Consider the following 26,623-nt stretch of genomic DNA (forward strand, 5'->3'; position numbering starts at 1 on the left):
CCACAGATTGATTGATTTCAACTCTTAAAGCTGCCACGCTGTGCACTACTTTGGCTTTTCTGTTACACCAAAACCAGTGGGTGTCTCTTTTTTATTTAAATATAGTTAAGAAAAACAGTAATTACACGCTTTACACTCACACTTCACTTATTATTGCATATTGTGTTTGAACTATCCGCAGGGATTCATACATGGTTATGTTTTTGGAAGAAATATTCAAACTAAAAACATGCCATCATGTAAATATAGTAGACAGAATACAATTAATATCATTTAATTTAGAATTGGTGGAACAGCTGCTTAATGCAGGGTGGTGACAGGTATAAAAATACTTGCCATCTCAGTGTGGCAGTAAGTATCCCGGCCCATTTCCATGCAGCTTAAGCCAAACCCCGTCCAAATGCTTCTCTTTTTAAACAGAGGCCTGGATCCATAACTCTGGCCATTTTATGTATTCATTCTGGATCCAAGTATTTAAACCGCTCTACCAGAAGCGTATATTACATTTTATTTGAGTTGTCCTTTCTAATTCCATCCCAGATCTTAAAGAGCACAAACTCTCCCATCTGTATTGTCACATAATATAATAATCCCAGTGACGTGAACTGAATTGTTGTGTTCTCACCGCACTGAAGACAAAACAACAAATCCTAACCTGTGGGTTTAATTCTGTCTGTCCTGCTGGACAATAACAATTTGGGTTTTCGGTGTCCATTAAGAACATTTACTGTCTGTCTGCTTGTCTGTCTGTTGGTGTGTCGCTGCGACGCACGCACACATAAAGAACCAACGCAGACACTCAACCAGTTTAGCTCCTAAACCAGCTGTAATGGGTAAGATTTTCTGAAGCCATTGTCAGATTTCCTCCTATTCACCAAAACTATCGATCGGCAAACTGCTCTCGGTCCATCAAGCATGAAGGGAGGGAGGGAGGCGGACGGAGAGGGAGAGGGAGATACAAAGTGAGAATGAGAGAAAGGAGATTATATTCTTATCAAGTGCGTTGTTGACAGAGGGGCAATAGGCTAAATTTAGAGCATCGATCACAGATGGAAAAACAAAAAAGGAGTAGACTGACTTGGGGAAAAAAGGGAAAATAAAGGACATTTGACAACGAAGAAACGTTTTGGAATGAGAAGTGTTGACTCTGGGGAGGATGCATTTAGTTCAGCTGGAGGATTAAAGCCTAATTTTACATCCATCTAAGTGGACTATAGGGGGAGAGAGTGGGGGGGGGGGGGTGTGAAGTGATGCTTGTAAATGGCTTAAGAGTCTCGTCAGGGCTGGGGTGAACTTTGAGTTCAATGACGAGTTGTACTTGAGACACGCTGGAGGTTCAACACTGTCAAGCAGAAGATGCAGGCCTGTTAAATACTTCCACTTGAATATATTGCTGTGGCTAAATTAAAACGGCCTACCTTGAAAGGATACTTTTTCTTTTCTTTCTTTTTTTTTTAAATTGAATGTACTCTCCAGTTTGCCCTGACCTAAGGCCCTGAAACCCCCTCACAATACAAAATAGAATCTAATGTAGTTAGATAACTGCATTCCGTGAATTATAATGAGAAAGTAAATATTCATACTTGAGATTGTTCCACAGAACTGTCAGGCTACAAAGAATCTATAAAACTGTGATCTGTCATACACTTTCGTTATGCACACACACACACACACACACACACACACACATCAAGGTTTTTTGAAGTCTTTGGAAACAAAGACTGACACCGACACAAAATAGCTGCCTCGCTGTTACTGTACACAAAAATCTATTGACATTTGAGATGTTCATGTATGACCCTCTCCTGCAATGATTTGTTATGTATTAAATGATAATGAATTCAAACACAGAGACACACAGAGAGAGAGAGGTGCACATACAGTTAAAATGCATTGTGATGTAAAAATGAAGGGAAAATCTGCCTCGTGCTCTTAGATTCTAAGAGCACGAGGCAACACGCCTGGCTGCATGACCGCACCCTCACGCGTGCAGTCTTACAGATAATAATAATACAGGTTATACTTGGCTTATTCAAATGCTGTGTATGGAAATGCAATATCACTATTGACTCGACGTCTGTCCACACGTGCATGCTGCCCCAAATACGCTCAGACACGCGTGTTTAACCCGCCAACACGTGTTTTTTTTTTCCATTACTATGTTAAAACGTGCAGTACATACTGAGCTTAGAAGAATGTGCAATAATAGAGTGTCTTATATGGTTTTTTTTCAGCACAACCTATAGGCAATCTGATGAAAAATGTATATTATAAACACACCTGAGCAAAAAAAAAATGTTTAAAATCGGATTGAATTTGTGAAATTTGGAAATCTGTCACAGTTCGAAGTTCACTTGGCTCGTTTTTATGAACAAAAAGAAAAGAAGTCTATTTTGAGACTTCTGCACAATTATCGCTACTACTAAAAATGCAATATAAAGTGAATCATAACTTTGACACATAAGAAAAGACATTTTCAAAGCCTGAATATGTGACCACCTGCGGCACAGATCCGTTCCGCATGAGCACTAAGGGAAACGCGTCATTTCATCACGTGATCATATGGACACCCGTGCACAAACAGGTACTAAATAATACACAGACTACAGGCTAGATCAACTGGTATTTGACTGCGCGCTGCTGTGTATTTAGAGCACACACTGGCATAGACGCATTCAAATTATGAGCACAGGCAGTGCAGCAAGGAGTTGGCAGTTTCTGATTATTCTCATCTGCAGACTTTAATGGCTCTCTCCATGTGACGCCCCCTCACCTCTTTTCTACTCTTGCTTCCTCTGTCTCCTTGTTTATTAGTCCCATAATAAGAACTCGCAGCTTTTCCACATGTGCATCCATGACGGTGTGATTTATACATTTTTTTTTTTTGTTTTTTTTCCTTGCTCCTATAACTCACTGAGCCTGTGTACGGTGATTATTAAATAGCCGATCATTACTGTAGCTTCCCCGTTGAGAAGCAGAGTAATAAAAAAAAAAAATGAGACGAGGGAGGAGGAAGGGAGAGAATTAAAATCAAAGCAGAAAGAGAAAAGAGGAGGCAGGAAAAACAAGTCACAGGGAGACGAGGCTGGAGCGTGACGAAACAGAGGAGAGATGAGTAATTATGACTCAATATTACATGGAAGATCCCACTCATGAACATGTACGTGTACACACGCACGCACACAAACACACATGCAAATACAGCACTCGGGAGTATACCAAACTCAAATTGGCCAATTAAACTAGGCTGCTACTGAGTTATTGGCCTATTAGCAGAAACAGGACGCTGTTTTCGACAGTTAACTCTGATTGCTCAGAACCTGTGTGAGGCCGTTAGCTCGGGACACAGAGGAGACATAAAACACTTAGCACTGAAACAACACAATCAAAATAAACTTGCCTTGTTCAGGAAGATCACCTGACCTTTAAAGACAAACTCTTCTCAGGAGCAATGCAAAGACGATGCAATATAGCTATAGAAAATGTCTCCCAGATTACTTTGATGGTATATTCACTTTAAGGACAACAGGGTGCATGGCCTGAGCAGGTCTGCATCGCCGGCAATGAATGGAATGGGTTCTATTTTCCCATCACCACATGCGGTTTCACATGAAAGCAAGTTATTAGAAATAACAGCATTAACGATTTTAACCCCGAGTCACCGTCCGGCCTCAGCCTCTGTTATTGTTATCGTTATTTTATTTTTTTGCGACGGCATGGGTAAACAACATATTTTGTTGTTTGTTTTGGAGGAAGTGTGGTCCATGGTGATTTTAGAAGACCTGAGGGTATTTTTTTTGTTTTTTAAAAAACAAAAAAAAAACTTCAAGGGACTTTTGTAAAATGTTCACCACATACAGTAAACCTGGCAAAGTGTCATGAAATAACAACAAGTCAACAATCATGCTTCCCGCAACAGCACAACAGTTACCTATAGCAACGCTGTGACACGATGGGAAGCCTCAGGTTTGATTGGCTAATGAGGATTTATACTATTAATAATTTCTTTGCATATGAAACCAGGCTTTTTTTTTGTTTGGACAACCATCTGTACTTGGATTCAGTGTCTGACCAGGCTTTCCCGATTTCCTGAGGGTCTGTTTGTTCTTGGCTGGAAGTTTCTAGGCAAAGTACTTTTACTGCTCCCCGCAGCCAAACATTTGTAGCTATAATTAATACTCAAAGGATTGGCTGACGGTGGACTATAGATGTACTTCTTACTAATAACTCTTACCCCCCTACACACGAGCCAACGTAACTGCTGAAACGGCCCAGTAATCATAAAGTCATTAGAATCACAGGTGTCTTTTTCATATCTCAGTTAGCTCACATTTACATATCCACCCTGGCCCTGACATCAAGTAACACGTTTCCTTATGTTATCTTTAGTTTTATCCAAAGAAAGCAAACATTTCATGGACAAATTCATCCGATACTAAACATAGACAATACCGTATATTGCCAAATAGATAATATATCTTTAAATAAAAGAAAACGTCAACAGACTTTCAATAAAGGAATGATAAAAGGTGCATAGAATGCTCTGAGAAACATTAAAAGAATTCAGCTTCCACAGTAGATGGATACGTTTAACCATAGACTCTGTGCATGCAGCACTATACATGGTTTAAGTCCAGTTATCAGTTATCAGTTTTTCATTCTGTAGAAGTTTAATGACCTACACAGTTACTACCGAGATGCATTTATCTCTGCTGGGGAAAAGTGAAAACTCAGCAACCTGTCATTGTCTCACTTTTGATAGTTTCTTCCTGGCAGCACTTGGTCGAGGTATGTGTCGTGTAAATGTCAGTATCTCTTGGTGTGTGTGTGTGTGTGTTCTTGTATGTGTGTCATTGTGAGGACCAAAAACACATTTTGGCTGGTCCTCGTGTCTTTTAAAGGGCTTTTTCAGGGTTAAGGCCTGGTCTGAAAGTCAGGGTTAGGCATTTAGTTGTGATGGTTAAGGTTAGGGTAAAGGGGCGAGGGAATGCATTATGTCTTTGATTGTCCTCACACAGATATATTCACATAATATTTACATAATGAAAACAATAATAATAAGAATATTTATTTCATCTTTTGTGCTCTCAGACTAAAAGAATGAAATCTGCAGTTGTCTATTTGGGACCTTGGTGACTCACTTGGTTTTCAGCACAGGACCTTTGACAGCAGGTCTTCTGTCAGTGGCTGAGCCAGGGTCCATCCTCTTAATGAAGCACTGTTCCTTCTCTCCACTCTCCCCTTTTCATTTCATCTTCCTTTCATATGTCATTCTCCATCCACCTATTGTAACCTCTTAAACTAGCTCCCCATCCTCACCGCTCCTCTTTTCATCTTGATCCTTGGCCTTCGCTCTCCTCTTTCTTCTTCCCCCAGTTATCCGTCTCTACTTCCTCCTCTTTCTACCCACCTCTCTCTCTCTCTCTTAACAGGCAACTCATCCCGTGTGTTGCGCATCTGGCTCCTCATACTGTCCTCTTTACATCTCTGCCTCATATCTTTGAAGCTATTGTGGATGAGGACATTAGCCAAATGCTTTATTTGTGCTTATGCAGACGAGGATCAAAGACGTCATTTGGAATGAAGAGATGTCACGTTGGTGAGAACTCATCTCAAAATTCACATCTACATGTCAGAAAGGGGACACGCGCACAGCAAAGATATAAATATTCTTCATTATCAGCAGGAATGGAAAAGTCTAACGGACCTATTTCAAATGCATCATCAAGTTGATGTCAGATCTTTATGTCCGTGCGGTGGAGTGTGAGTTGCTAAGCTCATTTAATGAATGGATTTTATGGGAAGAATATTAAAACTACACTTTGAACATAATGACCGGTGCCTGTGAAGGTCAAAGCATATCTGAGAGAATTGTTGAAAAGCTCCGATAATTAAATATGAAGTGCCACTCGACTTTAAAGCTTGTGTATGCAATACTCTACAACAACTGCCATATTTACAGATACAGCGTGTTAATGGGCTGCACAGAGAATAAGGGCGATTTCATATTGTGATACACGGTGAAATAAACATCAAAGATGCTTTGCCACACGCAGATACTGCAGGAGCAATATATTGTATTTATTTTGCAACTCTTACTTGTTTTTTTTTTTCAAATGTAAGCTCCATATACTCGATGTTTCCAATGTTACAATCAGATTTGAGGGGAATTGCACTTGATGCTGATTGAGTCCTGTGTCCATGACCATAGAACATATAGAACAAAGCAAGTGCTCTTGAGTTTGCTGGTGCTTGTGTATCAGAGAAGACCTGCTGCGTTTGAACCCATTTCTGCACTGCAGCACATTTCAGCTCTATTTTCTAACAATCACTCAACACACTATACATCCATACGTAACCAACAGTTATGAGCGGAGCTGGCACAGCAATTTGTAGTCATAAAAAATTAAGTGTGTGCACAACGCTGGGCTCGACATCGTGACTGTCAGCCATCTGCAATGGCCCAACCCCACACTGTAAGCCTCCCGCTCAATCTACACTGGTCCGGACTTAACCTCGTTTGTAACGTAGTGTAATGAATAAATGTAAATCTATTGACATCGACCAAAGATCTTGACCTGGTATTACAGTGACATCTGTGATCCAATCACACATGGACAGCTGTCCCGTACCTGACATCAGAATGGTGTTCACACAGTTTACAGAATAAGGCCAAATATGTATCATAGCCTTCATAGCCTCATTTGCTGGCCTGTTGCCACATATTATGCAGAGCGGGCTTGGTGCGTGAGAATCAATCTGGAGCGATGAGACCGTATTTTAAGTAGGAATCCTGATATTGTCTATTAAATGCAGCTTTCTTTTTCTTGGAAGTTGAAGGCTCTTCTTCTTCTGTCTCCTCTTTCTAAATAAGTTCCCCAAAGACTCATTTTTGCTAGCTTGTAAGCCACATTTTTGACGTGCCATATCATGTGACTGAGACAAGAGTTTTTTTTCAAAATAAAATATCTTCCAGACTCTAATAGTCAATAAAATATTTTATTTTACTTTATTCAGTCTTTCTGTGGGCCCAGTACCAAATGACCAGTCTGTGGCATCTCTGAACGAGTGTGTGACTGTGAATGGATCTTAGGTGTGCTCACATCTGTGCTTAAAGTTGTTGACTTGTGATCACATTACTTGACATGTACGTTCTAGTGTCACTTTATTGACAATGACAATATCCATCCATCCATTTTCTACCGCTTTATCCTCCACAGGAGTTACCCCCATATTGCATGTTTTTGGACTGTGGGAGGAAGCCGGAGAACCGGGAGAAAACCCACGCACACACGGGGAGAACATGCAAACTCCATTACCATCTGTCAGGTAACTTTTAATATAATTGTTCGTTTACTGACTGTCAAGTCAAGGCAGATGATATTATCTTTCTTTTTTTTCCCTTTTGCAGCCTCTTTTTCACCTTTTTTTTAACTTGTCACAACACACGTCACATAAATTGGCTTTTCATTTTGTTTTTCATATTCAATGACTCTAAAAGCCCCCTACCGATTGTGATCACATTAAGCAGTTTTATTAATTCTTAAATGAACTGATTTGTCCATAGCGAGATCCCAAAATAAGCTCTCATTATCTCCGGTTCAGACTATGCGCGGCTGACTCAATTGCACTTCGAGACTGTGAGGTAAAATGCATAACAATTAGGCAAATCAAACTTCACAAGTAATTATAATGCAGCTCTAAGGGGTTCGCTCATACAACAATGGAATAAATGGAGAAAATTGTGAGAGGGATTATAAAGGCAATAGACAGAAATGAACAAAGACTGGAGAGGAGAGACGCAGAGCAAAGGAGAACATTTAAAGGGAAAGGGCTCAATACAGCACATCTATATGCGTTGTCAAATGTTTGACCGAGTGCAAGACGGTGACTGCATCAATGCATGTATATATATATATGTGAAAGCATGTGGGTAAAGCTTGGATGATGAGGTACAAGAGGAAACAAAAGAAGACACCGGACAACGGGGTAATAGGACTAGAGCATGAATAATGCAGGCATGAAAGGCTACCTATAATCTATAAGAATCTATAAGAACAGGAAAAGAATAGATCATTCCGAGACACCTGACACGTTCACCCGACATATAACATCGATATCGCCGTTTCCCCCATTACCTGTAAACAGACATGCTCTAATGATGTCTCGTATGTCATATGCTTGTTCTGCATCAGACGCAGGGAATCACAAAATCTCCCAGCGATTTACGCTGAGGTTGTTGTTTAGCGAGAGAGAAACGTTTTGAGTCATTGGAGAAGGTAAACATTCAAGGTGGAATAGAAATGGAAACTCGTTGATTTTTTTTTGTTTGTCAAGTGGTGAAGGTGACTGTTTCCCCTCCTTAATTTAAAAAAAGAGCATCAGCACTTTTGACAGCGACACTGTCATATCCATTTGTCCTCATGACAGTCATTGGACATTCTCCCGTTCTTTAACTGATTGTGTAGTTTTAATTTGTCGGTTATTATGGGCAAAGTGAGATAAATGTTGCTTGATTCTGTATTTTTACCTTTTAACCTTCTGTGTCCGTGCTGTAAATGTTACTGTTTTTGTGCAGCGCTGACAATGATAACCCTTAATATTATTCCCATACCCCTCCACACTCGATAACAGGATAATACTTTTGTTATAATACGGGGCGTAAAATAATGTTTGCATCCCTGAAGACAAACAAAAAAATGGAACTTGCTCCACTTTCAGTTTTGTATTAATTTTCTAAACACAAGTTGGTTGCAAAGTGGTAACAAATAGGACAAGGACAAAAAGCTTAATACTTTCTAATCTTCTCCAGGCTTAGTGCTGAACTAAATTACTATACACTCAATATATTGGATTGGGCCTCAGCGATTTGATTTATGTAGATGTGTCTTGTTTACGCTTGACTCCTGTGTTGATGTTCTTGGGTTGATAACAAATGAATGATAATAATAATAATAAAAAAAAGTGATCTCATAAAATATTTGAGCCATCTATTAAACAGTGTATGGATTCCCTATTCATTCACTTCATTTGAATCCATTATGTTCTGTTCCAAGCATAAAGTGTCCTCTGGCAGAGAAAGATCTCTTCAATATTTTAACAAGCTCCTTTCTCATTTACAACATGTGCATTTTGTTGGGGCTTTGAAAAAAAAAAAAGGTAAAATAGCTTTTGTCTGTTTAGCTCATTCTACATTTTGGTCAGAGCTATGACGACACATTGATTTTTCATGCACTCGGTAAGCCCTTAACCTATGTTATTAATTTCTACTCAGGTTTTAAAAGCATAGATAAACCAGACTTATTATAGTTTAAATAATATAGTTTTTACTCATATTTTATTAAGTGCAATCCGGCGTCTCTTATCTGTACTTACCATTAAAATCACCTCTTGTCTGTTTCCCTTATCCACACATCAGTTCCCCTTCCCAGTCTCCTCCTCTTTCCCTCTGACTCCCCCTCTCCCTCTCTTATGCCACCCTCTCCTCTCATTTAGTACATTTTTATCTCTCTCCCGTTCCCTCAGTCTATCTTTATGTCAGTCAGCGTGTGTCATGTGTCTTTTTAATTACTCTTCCCTCCAGCCATGACAAACTTAAGGTTGGGTGGGGGACGTGGAGGACTACGGAGAGGAAGAGCAGGAAGCAGGCTGGTGGGTGGGGTAGTAGGGTTGGGGTGTGTCATGGGATAATTAAACATCGATTTGGAACGATGATGAAACCAGCAACAAGGTGCCAGACAAGGGAATTATGGGTCGGACGGCCCGTGGTGTTTTGCTGAGCTCTGCAAACATCCAGGAGAGGAGAGGAGAGGAGAGGAGAGGAGAGGAGAGGAGAGGAGAGGAGAGGAGAGGAGAGGAGAGGAGAGGAGAGGAGACGAGACATGTGGAAGGGAAAACAAGGACTACATAGCAAAGGAATAGGCTATGAAAAGAGAGCGAGACAACGTAAAAGACAAACAAAGTGATACAAAACGAGGGGATTTGAATGTATCTGTGCAAAGTAAGAAGAGCAAACGTACAGACGTGACTGAATGTCTTCCCTGTCTTTGAACCTAACCTTCCTGATCTGAGTCATTAGTTATACGTTTAATTGGCAAAAAATACAGCTGCTAGCCGTGATGTCAGGGTGTGGGAGTGCATGCAAGTGTGCAAACAGTCGTCTGTCATTAGGCTCTTGAAGCTCATTAGTTTGTAGTGCAGTGAATCATTCAATTTAACGGCAAAGAGCGACAACAAAGTGCCTCCTCACTGCCACTGTAGCGTGTGTTTGATTGTGGGTGCATTGTGACAGACAGGCATAAATATTGGTTTGGTCATCATGTTTTTTAGATTTGAGTACATAGTAGTGTACATATTTGATGCGAATATGAACCATAGTTAATGTTGATATTGTGATTGTTTGTGACGAGAAAAAACCAAACCTCACTTAATGTGATAAAACATTGACTGTGGAATCTGTCCCTTTGACTTTGGGATGGTTTAATCTATTGTTTCCCATCCCAAGGCCATTTTTTTTTAGAACGCGGTCGCTTCAGACGGACACTATTTGGCCATGATGTGCAACAAAATAAATAAATAAATGATTACATTCTAATCAAGAGCGGTTGCTTTTTGAATCGTGCACGCACAGGCAGACTGCACTTTTGTCAAGTAAAGCCACATTTCCTAGGCTACGGTTGCGTCCTTTGTTTGCTTTGTGCTGGTGTGTGTGTGGATGCCCTGCTTTCGCCAAAAAAAAAACATTTTTGTCCACGCTGCTGAAACTCCCACAATCTCGGTTTGAGTTCATAAAATAACTAGAGATGTCAAAATATAAAGGAAATTGCACTGCACACATCTGCACACATGGTAAATGGTGTGTATTTATATAGCACTTTTCTAGTCTTTATGACCACTCCAAGGCGCTTTACACTACAGTTTGGCCATTCACCCCCATTCACATACGCTTTCACAGAGCAGTGCATTTTTTGCATCACACGTCTCCCATGCCCATTCACACGCTGCCGGCACAGCCGTCGGGAGTAACGCGGGGGTTAAGTGTCTGGCCCAATGACACGCCGGCATGTAGACGAGCGGAGCGATTTCCGGTTGAAAGACGACTCGCTCTGCCGCTGAGCCAATGTGGCATCCCTCTACACTGCCTCTGTCCTCCATCTCACTCTGCACAGTCACCCACATGGGCGCACACCTCAGCCCACCCAGCTTTGTTCCAGATGCTCCCACCACCTGCTCAAAAGCTATTAACCCACAACTTCCTCTATCATAACCACCCACTCGTGTACGCACGCACACACACAGGTTCGTGCAGCTATTCTTTTTAGGACAGTGCAGTCATTTCATACAGCCTAAACAAAGTGTTATCCCTAAACTTAACCATAACCAGGTAAGACCTTACCGCACGTCCAATGTTAGCCGTAAACATAACCAGTTCTTCTAAGACCAGGTTTTTGTCCCCATAACGACTATTTGCCCTGAGTGGGTCTGCAAAATAAAACAATTACAAGTACACACACGCACGGATATTGCTTATGCACTGACTTGAGTTCAATTCATATTTCAGTTTAATGATGCTTGACGATTCGCCACATAGTATCACACCAAGTACTCGAATGGCTTTTAGAATTCCATACTGCATGTTCAGTGTCTGCGGTTTTCATTCCAAAAGTGAATTGAGGGCATTTGAGAGAGTCAAAAATCAGCCTTGTTGATAGTTTATTTTATTTTATTTTACACTGTGCACTATAATCTGATTAAGACAAACTAATTAGAGGACATGTGTGTCAAAGCTTGCCATCATGCGCGCAATGCCTACTTTTGTACACGAGTAAGGACTTGGGATGAGAGCAGGTCTAACTAACTCGGCATCACTGAGAGAGTCCATTATCTAAAACTGCAAACTGTGGACTGTGCAGGGGAGTTAGGACGCAGATATCTGGGCTCACGTCTCACCTGTATTCTGTGTGTTTTTGTGTGTGGGTGTCTGTGTGTACGTGGATGTTTCACACTGACCTCTTTCTGCCCTTGTGTGGTGAGGAAAATGGGAGGCAAATAATAACACTGAAGCCAAAACACATATCGACAAAAATCTTAGCCCACATACTATCTCAGTCATACCTAACCTAGATGGACCAAGGCGGTGTGGAATGAAAACGAATCAGAGCCGTAAATGTAACATGTTTTCTGTTTTTCAGAGGAATCTCTTCACAAGTTCTATTTATATGTGCACCTTAAAGGCAGTTCTTGCTCCCTCATCATGGTAATCATATGTAGAAGAGGCGCGTCTGTCTGGAGGCGAACACAACACACTGCAAAAGCAGCAACTGCACATTACTTAACATTTCGCTTTCTTTCTTTAAGTCATCTGCCTCTTTTTATTCTTGTCAAATACTGATGCACTTGCGCTGGTGTTGAACCTGCAAGATGCCAAACTGACTGATGCTCACAGCTCAGCGCGCCAGAGCACGGTATGATAAATGTATAGAATTAAATAAATAAAACCGCGCATGAGGCCACAGAGGACTGCTAAGTCAGATTCTGCTCACAGTACAACACTGTGGGAACCCTTTTTGCATAGTGATACCTGACTTTGACTAAGACCTTGTACTTCACAATATACAAGGAGTGCCAAGAACTACCTGCATACTCACATGCTGCATTTAATCTGGATCTACACTCTGCACCAAGTCATTATTTCTAAAAACCCACAGAAAATCTCTACTCTGCATTTTATGGTTATGTGAGTAAGTATAGTATGTAAAGCCACGTATGAATCATTGCTCAGATGAAAAGGGTAGTTTTCAGCAAATGTGGCAGTGGATTGGGTTTATCCTGATGAGCTACAGAATGCATCCCTATCTAATGCCACTGTGTTTGACTGGGTAATGTGTTATCACTGTTTAGGCCTGCAGTGTAATCTAACACTTTTATTAATCCTATATATATATATATATATATATATATATATATATACACACATATATATATGTATGTATGTATATTGTATATGTATATAATATAACTCCTCTTAAGAAATCTGCGACCGCAAGCATGGTGGCTGCAAGATAAAGGAGAGAACAGGGTGGGGGGGGGGGGGGGTTGTTAGTTAAATCAAGAAATCAAGACAGGGACGTGAGGAGGAAACGGATAGAAACTGTCTTCAGTGAGAGGCATTTCACCCCACATCACAGTGTGGTGTTTTATCATCTCACCCTCGCCGTTTTGTTTACTGTCTGAACTGAAATGATCATTTACGATCAAGATCTTTTGACTTCTCTTGTCTTTGTTAATCTCAAATCTTGAAGATTTTGATTATTCTTGATTCAGAGACATGCATACACACAGGTACACACACACACACCTCTATTCTTAGCCACTGTGCCCACTATCTACATCCAACCTCAAACACACACAGGTGCAGTTGGGTGGTTGCTATGCAATAAAATAGTTGTCATGGTTAGGAGTGTGAGAAGCTGCCTGTCTCTCACTTTTAGCTGAACTGTCATATGAATTAGTGTTCATTTAGACCGCTGTCTTACTTTGATATAGCACTATAATCATTTTTTAAAGTCGATGCTATCATTTCCATATCCCACAAGTGGTTGAATTTGCACTTATTGTCTGGTTCCTCAGTGAAATGAACGCATTTTGGCATATTCTGTGAAAGGATTTTTCTTCTTCCCAAGAGACAAAGAGACAAAGTCAAAAGGCTGACAAAAGTAACACTGTAGGAAGCATAGTTGATGGATTTATTTTTTATTTTTTTGGTAACTTTTGTAGTAACAGGAATCGGAGAATCGATAGTAAGTAGTGAGATAAATCAATAATCAGTGGTTCCTATCTGGGAATATAATAACCTATAATAACCTACTTTTATTCCACAGAACAAAATCACAATGTCGCTCGACTTTTGTTTTGTCAAGTGACACTTTTCAAAAGTGTCAAGTGCGGGAATATAAATCAGGACCACCCCCCCCATCCTGTTGTCATGACAACTTCACAACATATGAACCCTCCTCAGAATACTGAAAGAAACTGTATTTCCAGGCTTTTTCCGAGAGATTTTGCAGTGATGCTGGCAGGGCTTTGGGTTCCACACAGTGAGATAATGGATGATTCGCAAGGGCACACAGATTTAGAGGAGAACTTAACTTGAACACATACTAGTGCTCAGTCGTTTATCCATGCCCCTGTGACATTCACACTGCACAGAGGCGTAGTAAGTTGAAGAAAGACGCTGGACGACAGATTCTGTTTCAAATACTTAACCAATAGTGGGAGAAAAGCCTGGCTCTAAACCAAATGTGTTCATCATAAATTAAAATAATGAAGGGGCGGAACAGCGTCTATACTGTAATCTAAAATAAGAAAATGATCCGTCTGTAAAAAAAAAAGAGTGAGTATATATTATATTTAAAGAAAAAATGTTCTCACAGATAATGAAACACTCTTCAGCACATTCATACACTGTACTGTATACTCCAAGTCCAACATTTGACGTACTGCTACAGGGAATCTTTGAGCGAATGTTCGGTGACACTGGTAGTTTAATGATTTGCCTTCAACGTCCAATGGCTGCGACGGTCTGCCATTGATCACTTCGCTGCAAATGTGATAGGGCTGGACATCATGAAGACACATGACTCAAAACGACTGATTTGTCAATATTTGTCATAAAGCACTAACTGAGCCATCGATTTTATTTCTCAGAATCCGCATGCCTTCAATGTAAGAGACGACGCTAACCAAGTTTAGAATGATTAATATGATCAAATTCTGCACGTCAACACTCTATTTGCATCCATTCACACATTGTAGACGGGTTATGTGACAACATGTTTATGTCCAGTTGAGTAATATCCCCAGTCTCAGTCGGAATAAAAAAATCTGACACCCACTGCAATCCCAGGCGCTTAAAATTCCACCAAACATACAAATCACAAAACTGTAGTGTTATAACCGCCAGTGAAACCACACGGTAAATAAAACAAACATCAGCAGAGCGATGCAGTCATGAACCAAACTGACAGCGAAGCATTCAAACTTTGTAAACTCTCCTCACATTTGGCACAGACTCCTGCATTCACTGAACCCGACAATGGCTCAGCTCCATTACAAAAGTCTAATCATTTCAGATGATTAGACTTTTATGACTGGACGAGTGGCTTATCTCCACTTGCGTCATCTGTCACACTTTGTCATCCTCACAGCAGGGGCTGACAACTGCTGAATACGCACTTACAGACACTTCTTACTAAAACGCTGTCTTTAAAAAGATGAATATGGGGCATTGTAAGTACATTTAACACAGACAGACGGATCACGCATCGGGAGTGTAGATAGACAGACCTGTAAACCAGCGCGTCATCCCCAGAGCTGTTGTACTGAATTTGGAACATCCTGACTCCAGATATCGGTGGCGTCTGGCTGGTCCATCTAATGAGGGCAGAGTTTCCTCTCAGTTCCACCAAGGAAACTCTCCGGTCCGCTCCCCGCGTCTCATTGTTGGGCAGTGCTACCTTGGAGGATGTTAAAATATCAGAGGGGGCGGGCTCAGAGGACGGGTCTCGGCTACGACTCGTGCTGTTTGCAAGATGGGGCATCGCCGTGACAACAAGCTCCACCCTCCCCGTGGATTCGCCAGCTGCATTGGAGGCGATGCACGTGAAGTTTCCGGAATCCTTCAGTGATGTTACGTTGATCTCCAGGCTTCCATTTGGGAAAACTAAAGTTCTGAAAGACATAAAAAAAACAACCTTCATAACTGAATGAATAATCAATTGAAGAAAACAAATATATTGTCCATCTGGCAAACTCTACTGTCAGGTACACGTATGTATGTAACTGAAGGAGCAAACTCTCATTCTTTCCATCTAATGACTTAAGCTGGCCTCCCTCGTCACCCATACATGGGCCAACTGTTAAATTGTTGTTCTCCAAATCAACTCATTTACCCACACCTCCACTTTGCTGCCCGCAGGACCTGATGGTGCTGCCAGTGTACATTGCCAGCATCCATCCAGATTCTCATCCAGAATCACTATAATGACTTCCAGCCTGAGGATTTATGGCTTTACCCCCACAAGTTTAGGCATTAGCCCAAATGGTACTTGCCAAAAAAAAAGGTTTCTTTTATTTTTTTGGTCAGAATGAAAAACAGAAATTCCAAATCAACAGGTGCCAATAAAAAAAAAGGCTTAAGGGGGTGAGACCACATTCAGACAAACCCTGTTTACCCTGGCATTGAAATCTATGCATGCTCTAAACGTGATTACATTTCTACCTGGTATTAATATGTATCCACAGTGTTTCACTGAGATCTGATATTAGATCCAATCGCTTTCCCTTGGTCTCCTCCCACTTGTACTGGTCCAAAAAACCCAAGAAATAACACAAACATCCACAAATCTGTGTTATTGTGTTTGCTTACTTTCGTAAATTCTCAATTCATAGTTGAGAAGTGAAGAGAGCACTGCATTGAGCAAGTGTTTGCTGCCGAATGCCAAACTGCACATTTGCAGTGGTTTGGCATGCATTCTTTTCTGCCCAAACAGTTATTGTATGAGGACTGTTAGCTTTTTTCAGTATTACATTAGCATCGTTTTCTTTTTGAAAGATTGTGAAATCTATTACCCTTGAGTGAAAAGCACAATACTGCAGTAATACCTGGAGCTGTTAGATATAAGTCGCCCCTCTGGGCTGATCCAGTGGACTTCAGGCTCTGGATCGCCATTTGCTTTGCATTTCAGGCTGGCAGGTTGACCCTCCATTGCCATGGTGTGAGGTGACTTCCGGGTTAGAACTGGTGGGTCACAAATGAACTCCTAAAGGATAGAAAACAGCTTAAGTCATTATTTCTGCATTCGTTTTTGAGCTGCAGGTTTATCTTTAAAAGGGTCTTCTTGTCAAACCTCACCTCTTCAGGTATCGTCCAGAAATATTTGGCACTGAGGTCAGGGGGAGAGGCGCATGTCTCAAGGTCATCTTCCCTGGTAAGTCTCCTCAACCACAGAAGTTCACAATTACAGTGAAGTGGGTTCCCACCGAAACTCAGCACCAGCGAGGACAGAGGGGATCCTCTGGACTTGGCATAAACTGGGATTCTCAGGAACAAGGGATCGGGGGGAATTTTCTTCAGTTTGTTGGATGTCATATCAAGCCTGTATATGGACAGTGAGGGACATTAGGGAGAGATGGAGAAATAGATTCATTAGCTAATCCGTTAACCACTCAACACATAATAATCAGTGTGATAAATACAGTAAGTCCATAACTCAGGAAATTAACAATGCTTAACACACACCACACTCTATTTCCTCTACATTCTATACATCCTTTTACCTTGCCAGTTTGTGCAGGTTGGTGAATACCCCCTGGGGAACGTTCTCTATGAGGTTATGATCCATATTTAGGGTATTGACATTGGTCAGGCGCCCAACCGTGTCCCATGGCACCTGGGCAAGGTTGTTGTAGCTGAGGTCAAGATCCTCCAGTGTTGACAGAAAGTCATCAAAGGCATGGGGCGAAATGTTGTGGAGCTGGTTGTTGGCGAGTATTAGGTGGCGAAGGTTGGTCAGGCCTTTGAAATGATCGTCCTGATGAGTGAAATAAATGCAGTGAGAAACCGTATCATTCCATAAAGACAAATCTCTTAAAGGTGTCGATTAGAAAATACAGTTGTATCATGAATAGATAATAATGAAGCTATTGATTGAGTTCATACATACTAATTCGATCACAATTTCATTAATTCATCACTAATAAAACGAATGGCCAAAGTGAATCTATAAATACACATCCATCCACATGTTATCCATTTTTAATTGTGCAACAATTTGGTTTAAATTGTAGAGCGAATCAAGCTACATCTCCCTTTACTTTTACTGGTCCAACCCAAAAAGAACAAGATACAATTTTATTCTAATATAACAGTATGCTTTCTGAACAAATTATGTTCAGAATGAGAAATGCAAACGATTAAATTATTTACCTATTTTGTTTTTCTTTCTTCTCCTACAAATGTAACAATAAGAACCAATAAGAGTACCATTAAAGTACTGGATCGATAAGGAGCAGTGGATCGATGTGCCGAGGTGTTAAGTTGATCAGCCACACCATGAAGACATGGGTGGCTGACATGGGTTCATGCCAACAAAAAAAACACGTATGTGATTTTTTTGCTTTGAGACTGCTGATGGAGAAATACAGAGTAGGCCAGAAGGAGTTGCACTGCGTCTTTGTGGATATAGAGAAAGCTTATGATCCGGTGCCAAGATAGGAACTGTGGTGTTGAGTGAGGAAGTCTGCATTGGCAAAGAAGTATGTGAGGGTGGTGCAGGACATGTATGAGGACACTGAAACAGTGGCGAGGTGTGCAGTTGGAGGAGAACGTGGGATTGCATCAGAGATCAGCTCTGAGCTCCTGCTTGTTTTTGCGATGGTGATGGACAAGTTGACAGATGAGGTCAGACAGGAGTCTTAGTGGACTGCGTCGTTTGCAGATGATACTGTAATCTGTAGTGAAAGTAGGGGACAGGTGGAAGAGAGCCTGGAGAGGTGGAATTATGTACTGAAGAGAAGAGGAATGAAGGGTAGTAAGAGCAAGACAGAATACCTGTGTGTGAATGACAGTGAGACAGGTGGTATAGTGAAGATGTTTTTTTTGGAGTAGAGTCAGCGAAAGTGGGCGAGTTAAAATACCTAGGGTCAACCTTCCAAAGTAATGGACAGTGCTCAAGAGAGGTGAAGAAGAGAAGGCAGGCAGGGTGAAGTGGGTCGAGACGAAGGCTGCACTGCACGGTAATTATACAATCGACTTTTTTAGCGATTATTCTAATGATTATTATTGTATTACTCTCATTAATATTTTGATATTTTATTCAATCGTCTTCTCTTTCAAATAAGAAAGTAACCAGACAAAACCAAATCTTTGTTTTACAGTCCAACATGATAATATTCAAGTTTATGTATCAAGATATGACATAGTTAGTTTGGCAGCGAATGTTGTTGGTGGCGAGGAGCTCTGCAAAAAAAAAAGACTGTCCAGGAAGAAAAACTATACATAACTATATACACCATTGCAGCAAACATATGTAAACAATTCCAAGATTGTCAGGTATCCGTCTAAAATACTCGTATAGCAATTTTTTTTTTTTTTTATTCAGCTTCGACAAATTTCTGCCTAGTCGAGACGAGTGTCAGTGTTGATATGTGACAGAAAAAGTGGCAGGGGAGGTTGACAAGACAGTAGTGAGGCCAGCTATGATGTATGGCTTAGAGACGGAGGTGGAGCTGGAGGTGGCAGAGCTGAAGATGCTGAGATCCTGGAGTGACCAGGATGAACAGGTTTAAAAATGAGCATATTCGAGGGACAGCTCAGGTTGGACGGTAGTGAATGTATTGGACAAAGGATGTTGAAGATGGAGCTGCCGGTTGATGTAACAGAAGGGGACATAAGGGATAGAGCAAGATGGGGGCATATGATACGCTTTGGTGACCCCTAAAGGGAGAAGCCGAAAGACGAAGAAGAAGTAGGAGAAGTGTATCAATGCCCCCCTGTAAACTTTGCTTGTTTGGCACCATCAGTCTTACCTTTATCACAGTTAATCTATTAGAGTCTAGGTGGAGCGCTCGCAGTCGTCGCAGGTCACTAAATGCTGAAGGGAGTATCTGACTGATGGTGTTTCTGGAGAGGGTCAAATGTAGCAGGCTGGTCATGTTGGCAAAATCCTTTCTTCGGACAGCTGGTAGCGAGCAGAAAAAACACAAAGAGAGACAAGAAAAACTCCATAAGCTAGAATGTAACGGGCCAGATATACTGAAAAGGTAAAGCCGAGGGAGATTTGGATGGCTCTGGAGCATGGGATCTAGTGGTGTGAAAACAAATGTATTGTCACACTTATGTTGGACAAAAATAATGAGTCATTTTAGTCCATTGTCTAAAATAGCATGCGGTAACTTATGTTTTGAAGAGGAGTGCAATGTGACATGCATAATTTGACTTAAAGGGTTTTTCCCCTACATATTGTTTCAGCTGCAGTGCTGTTGTGAGGATGCCAGAACAGCTAGGCTCATATTTGTTTTCATTAAATGGCTTGATCTATCATTGTAGATCATTATTTGTTGACTTTTGTATCTTCATTTGCAGCATTCGGTGCTCTCTTGTGTAAGTTATCAGTGATCATCATTAACGGTACACTGATATTAATGACCGTGTGAAATGTTTGCATTGTCCTCGATAATCTTGCAGAGGTGTCAGACCTGAAATAATGTAGAGTAGGAGAAACACTCTGCTGTGTGATTTAATGCATGGCACGTCACAATATCTGAAAGCAGTACATTTTTTCAGTGTGTCTATAGTTTTGAGTCACGCCTCGGAGGATTAGGTTGGGTGCCTTGGATGGAGCAGATGACAATCGAGATTCAAATGAAAGGATAAAGTAACACTACAGTTCTTAAAAATAAGCTAATATAATATAACACAATACTAAATTAAAAACTTGTTGACTGAAGCACAACACAAACAAAAAGTAATCATGGGAATAGTAAAAAAAAAAAGAATAATAGATTACTGTAGTGAACTGAAGGTGATCTGACATGTGTGTTTACTCAGTTTAAATAAGTAGTTTAGTTGCAACCAAGTGTTCTACGGTAAGGTGAAAAAAAATATATAAAAAATATATAAACAAACAGCCACTGAATCTGTTTCCATGTGAACAACCAATCCAAATATACCCATCAAATTACAGATAACGGCAAATTAGGTGAAACAAATGGACCAGTTTATAAAGAACGCTGCAGCACTCTTGTGAGACATGCTGCGCTCTAATGTGTGATTTGAATTCCCATGCTGTACTAAATTGAATTATATGCTGATAAAGACTGGCAGGTACATTACCTGTGATAAAGTTCTCTTGAAGTCGTAGCTCCACGGTGCGCCGGTCAATGGCTGCAGGAACGAACAGCAAGCCCGTCTTGGAGCAGAGGATAGCCAGCGATGGAGAGAGGCTCTGGCACATACAGCGTTTTGGACATGGCTGTCCTCTGCATGCTGCTGCCAGCAACAGCAAAGACAGCCACAGCCGTTCCATTATCCTCCAATGGAAACAGGTCACCTGGAAAACAGATCGACGACGACAGCAATGAATTCAAGTGGATTCAAATATGGTGTCACTGAAGAAAACAGTGGCCCTTAGTTTCAGGGCCACTGTTGATGTCTAATGTGACTAACTCGCACATATTCTTTTCTTGTCCAGACATTAAATCGTGACACAAGATAAAGAAATAACTCATAACAGAAAAAGAAAACGGTGACACAAAAGTCTTCTGCTCAGCTTTTATAACAAATACAGTGAGTGAGTCAGAGTCAGGAAACATTACAGCCAAGTGTTATCTCAATCACATCGGTAAGTGTGCAAAATACTGTATTATCCATATCATATTTGTCCCCTCCCACTTCAGCCAGCATCTACTTTATCGTATATATTCACACTCGTCCATTCTGTTATTCATGTTAAAAGCAAACAATGTGATGTCATCCGCAGGGATCAGAACTCATATTCTGAAGCCTCAATTGTCTATTTCCCTCTAAATGGGAACGTCCTTTATAAAAATCGATTGAAGAAGATCTGAAACTATCGATTACGACCATTAACTCTGAGGGAAAATGTTTACTGTTGTTGCAAATTAGGCGTGAAGTAGACTTTTCTTTGGACTCTCATTCATACGCAGTTCTTTTTTTGCATCCAGCTTAGTTGCCCCCTGGTGGCTCTTCAATTTAATTCTTATCTCCTAATTAGCTTCACTGGCAAAACGGAAAACTATGTCCATTGCTTTTTTTTTTGGCTTTCAATAACTGTCACAACTGGAACATCCCTTCCTGTAACCGGTCTCACAAATGTAATTAAATGATAGGTTGACATGTGACTCCCGTAACATACTGTGGTGGAACACAATCTTGGCGGGTTCGCTGCAATTTGTGGATTATGCACAGAAATGATTGAAATGCTAATTTAGAAGCTAAATGTGGCACAATCAATACGTTCATGCAGCGGTTATCTGTCGGTAAGCGGTACGTTAGCCTCGCGACCAGGCTAATCAATAGCATTGAGCTACATTTTAGTCAAAGTGCATGTGTGCTACCTCTCTATCTTGACTACATTTATAAAGATCAGTTGTGATTGGGTAGGCAGTGTTCTCCGTCCTCCCACAATGTAAAATAAAGTTCAGAAATGAAGGTTAGCCATAACCTCCGTATACAGAAACACAAAATGTCCTCCGTCAGCCTTCAGTGCATTCTCCGTTGATGATTTTCTATCCTTCAAGGTCTGCTTATTATACTGTTGATAATTCCCTCGACAACACCTCCCCATCCCCTTTTCTGTGCGCGGACCTTTTTCACCTGTTCTCAGAAATCCTCATACCAGTAGGCTCTTTCTTCTCTTTTCATGCTTTACTCACTCAATGGTCCCTATTTCTAACCCATGTGAATACATCACATCCATTATAAACACATGCTTTTTCAGTTTTCTGATCATTTGTAATGTCGGGCTCAGGGTCACAGTATCCCTGCTCCCCTTTACTTCTATATCACTTTCTCTTCCTGCCCACCATTCTCTGTAACTAATGCATTTCTCATAAGCCACTTCATTCGGCCTAATCTCCATTTCTATCACACATCCCTTATTTTACTCATCGTCCCTGCCTTTCAGGTCTTCTGTCTCCTCTTTTTCGTAGAATCAGAATCAGAAATGGGTTTATTGCCAGGTAGAGCTTACACAATACAAGGAATTTGCTCCGGTCGTCGGTGCAAAAAACAAATAAATATTAGAGCAACATAAAAAATAAAATACAAATAAGAAAATAAAGAGTAGCGTACAATTCTTTACAAAGGAGATACTGTATATGAATTTAAAACAAACCCCAAAAATCTGTGCAGTATGGGCACTGTGCAATATGTCGAAGCCAAAGACAAAAGACTGTACAAATTGTGCACTCTGAAACCGGGAGTGCAAAAGCAGCAGTTTATAGTGTCAGCGAGATAAAGAATGGTTCCTGCGGAGGATTGACTTCTTATTCTTAATCATGTCCTCCGACGTGCTTTTCATTTTCTTGTTTTTCCTCGTGATCAACTATCTTACAAACCCCATTCCTCGATCTTTCTCTCTTTCTCTCATAGGCCTCCTGTGCTCGCTCCCTACTTGTGCCCCGTCATGCATCGCTCGCTGTGTTTATTTATATTGTGTATAATGTATAAATTAATGTGTACAAATTTCTACAGACCGTGATTTTAAACCCTCTGCTTGATATACTGTACTGTAACCAATGCAGCTCAGCGTAATAATGGATCTGTCTTAAACATTTAGACATAAATCACCCGCTTCTATGCAGAGTAGGGTTGGACGGTATGCTGGTATAGAACTACACGATACTGTTTATACCTTCACTGTAAAGCCATTCTTGCGTCTGTGGCCCAATCATTAATATTTACTTTATCCTATTTATTAACATTTTGTTTCATGCTAGAGTAATCAATGAGTAGAAGAGATTGGACTATTTAGATGTTTGTTTTTTTGTCTCCTGTGTAACGATAGTGATCGGTCACACACCATTCCTCCCCACGGTGCCTGTTCAGCTGTAACGAGTTTATAACACAAGAGAAAACAGACCCAAAACAAATTGTCTGCCCTTGTAACCACTTAGACTGGGCCGTTATAGTCTCTGGCATTGATTTGGATTGCAGACTAATGCTTTGCAATAACTGTTGAGACACATTGACAGTTGTTTTGTCCCAGCTCAATTAAAACTGCACCTGGTCGTGATGTAGCCACTGGCTGTGTTCATGCGCTCACTCAGAGTTTCACACTGCATGATAGTCTAAATACTGCTGCTGATAATAATAATAATAAGTGTATTATTCAGCATGCTTCTTGAGGCTATACTTTAGTTTATAAAATCAAGTCATATTGAAAAGATGGTATGTAAAACCTAGTTCAGCCATCAGTCTTGAAAGAGTATTTGATTTTTTATTTATTTGTTGTTTTTTACTCTTGTCTTCAGTACGTTATTTGTATGTGGTGGAACTTAGGCTTGTCTTAGGTGGGGTTAGTTACAAAGCTGGTTGTTGGATGTTAAAAATGAGCCTGACCACATTATTCCAGAAATATCGTATTGCAATTTATTGCTTGCCTTGATCTCTAAATAACACGTGTCCACTTTTTACATTCATTTTAGTGGAGAATTCTGCATTGATCCTTTTCTAGAAGCGACAGTAAACGCTGCCAGGACAACACTGAGGTTGTTTTCAGCGGGGACAATTGATTTATTTTTTTTCCCCTCAATGCAATGTAAAACTAAATCAGAAATGAACACTCACGCAAAAATGATCTCAACGTTGCATTTGTGAATCAATCAGCTGCTCCCTAGCAGCAGAATATTTTCAATGTGTTTATGTTTGGTATTGAAGCTGACTTAAAATCTACATTGATTTTTAGGTATGGGGGGGGAAAGGAGAAATCCAGGTAACACTGCTTTGAGGGAAAATATCTTTAACTTCAGTTATAAAAGGACATTATGAAGAAAGCAGGGATTAGAGAGATTTACTGTTAAAGCACCACATATTTATTTTGTCTTAAAGGAAAAAGAAATTCCTCCATGGGTGATATCAACCCTGTGAGGATATCTCTCAGTTTTTATTATACTGTACCTGATCAATGAAAATAAGGAGCTGCCTTTATGAATATGTTTATCCTAAATAAAGCAGACTGCAGTGCTGTGTTTACCTTGTTTAAAAAAAGCCATGAAGGAGCTTTAGTCTTAATTAAAATGGACTTCCCACTGAATAAACGGGTGCTCTTCAGTCAGAAATGTGATATGAGCAACCTGAAGTCCACTATAGCTCTTTAGTTTCTTTGCATGCAAAATGAATTTACATTATGATGGAACACTGGAAACAACAGCAGTGTTTATTGGCAAACAAATATGACGCGGAAAAAGCAGAATACACCTGTGGTCGAGACACAGTCAAACCAAGATGAAACCAAAAAACTTAAGAAGCAGTGACATGCAGCCTCCAGGCAGAGATACAAAACACACAGAAATCAGCTCATGAAAGGGATGGAGACAGAAACCACAGGGGAGCTATGTGCACCGAAAAAAGAGAACAATTGGACATGCAACCAAGATAGTTGAAATTGAATCACAGTGAATGGAGTAGTGAGGTAGAATGATGTGAGGAGTAAAAAGCAAATTAGGTAAAAAGGGGCACAGTTGTGTCAAATAAGATCTGTGTGAAATAAGTCAAGATGCACTGTCATCTTTATCTAATTGCACTCGTTCCTGCCACACCACCCCAGTATGTCTAGATAAGCAAAATCATGTTTGAAATAATTGAATCACGAGGAAGACGCACTCCCCGTCACCTGGTGACTTGACCCACTTGCTCTGCTAATACCCCAGATCAGTAGTATTATGGGGATCGTTTTTCAAGATGATATCTGAACTTCCAGACAGGAGCACATATTCTGCTCCCACATTTACAATGGCTGGCCTAATGAGGTAAGGACTGTAACCTCTGAGGAGGCAAATGTCATCTTATAGCTCCCTTAATTGCCCGATGAAAGATACGTTTACAGTGGTGGCGCGCACTTACAAGCACACAAGTCCTAACCATGTAATGTCTTCACCAGTTTCAAAAGAAAACATTTTACTCGGCGGGTAGCGATACACTTTAACTGCTTCAGCCTTTGAATTCACAATCAGCAACGCTCAATTGCACTGAAGTGGCATCGTGGCGACATACAGGGGTTAGATTGGCCCAAAGCCCATTAGTGCTCTTCTCCACCGCCTCACTTCAAATTCACACCACACCAAGACAATCCTCCACCTACTTGAATACAATGGCAATGTCCAGTGGTGATGAAAGCAAGTGGTAGTGATGTAATAAAATTACATCACTACATTAGCATTTACTACTGTTCATATTAGTGCTGGACGGTGTAGGGTTCATACTGAAAAAAATATCATTTATTTTTTTCTGATATGAATTTTTCGTATACCGCAAGATCACTATATAAAAAACGGAACGTGGTGCGGCACAACACTGTTCGATGGGGGCCCCTTTTCATTGCTGCACCAAACATGCTAGAGGGGCTGAAGAACAACTGTGGTAGTAACTGCAGGAATGATATACTTACTCCAGATATAAATGTCTGCTAAATTTGAGCTCTTCAGTACCTTTCTGGGTAACACTGTGTAATTCACAGCTTAGATGTGGTGTCCCCCAAGGCTCTGTCCTTGTACCCCCTTGTTTTATTTCATTTATAAAGCCAAAAACTATCCCTAAAAAGAATGACGAAATAACAATGGTGCTCCACCACTCGACAATTGAAAGCCATAACAATATTCTTCCTTGTCCGGCCTCTTAATCTATCACTCTCCATCGTTTTCGTTGACTTTCCGTCAAAACATTAACCCTCTTCGATTTTTGTGATGCCTCTACCATGAGATCCGCTCAATGAATAGTTCCACCTGTGTACATTGTGTTGCTTTAAATTCAATCATGGTAAGTCTCAGCTAGCCCTGCTTTTCCTCCTGTAGTGCTTATCTTGTTGCTCTGTCAAAATAATAT

At 40.6% G+C, this 26,623-nt stretch overlaps 1 protein-coding gene across 3 annotated transcripts in view; it reads right to left on the reverse strand.

Moving 5' to 3' along the window:
• zgc:172282 (leucine-rich repeat and fibronectin type III domain-containing protein 1-like protein) overlaps window positions 1-26,623 on the reverse strand; it is a 138,283-nt gene that overhangs the window by 27,509 nt on the left and 84,151 nt on the right. For all 3 annotated transcript variants that reach the window (XM_058633910.1, XM_058633908.1, XM_058633909.1), the window contains 6 exons: window positions 20,894-21,110; window positions 19,588-19,739; window positions 17,338-17,591; window positions 16,913-17,156; window positions 16,663-16,820; window positions 15,346-15,729 (listed from right to left, as the gene is read on the reverse strand). In XM_058633910.1, the coding sequence (XP_058489893.1) occupies window positions 15,346-15,729; window positions 16,663-16,820; window positions 16,913-17,156; window positions 17,338-17,591; window positions 19,588-19,739; window positions 20,894-21,086 (1,385 nt within the window). In that variant the 5' untranslated portion in view covers window positions 21,087-21,110. The remainder of the gene's footprint in view (window positions 1-15,345; window positions 15,730-16,662; window positions 16,821-16,912; window positions 17,157-17,337; window positions 17,592-19,587; window positions 19,740-20,893; window positions 21,111-26,623) is intronic.

The sequence above is a fragment of the Solea solea genome, chromosome 7 (assembly GCF_958295425.1).
Source record: "Solea solea chromosome 7, fSolSol10.1, whole genome shotgun sequence".
Taxonomy (NCBI): Eukaryota; Metazoa; Chordata; class Actinopteri; order Pleuronectiformes; family Soleidae; genus Solea; species Solea solea.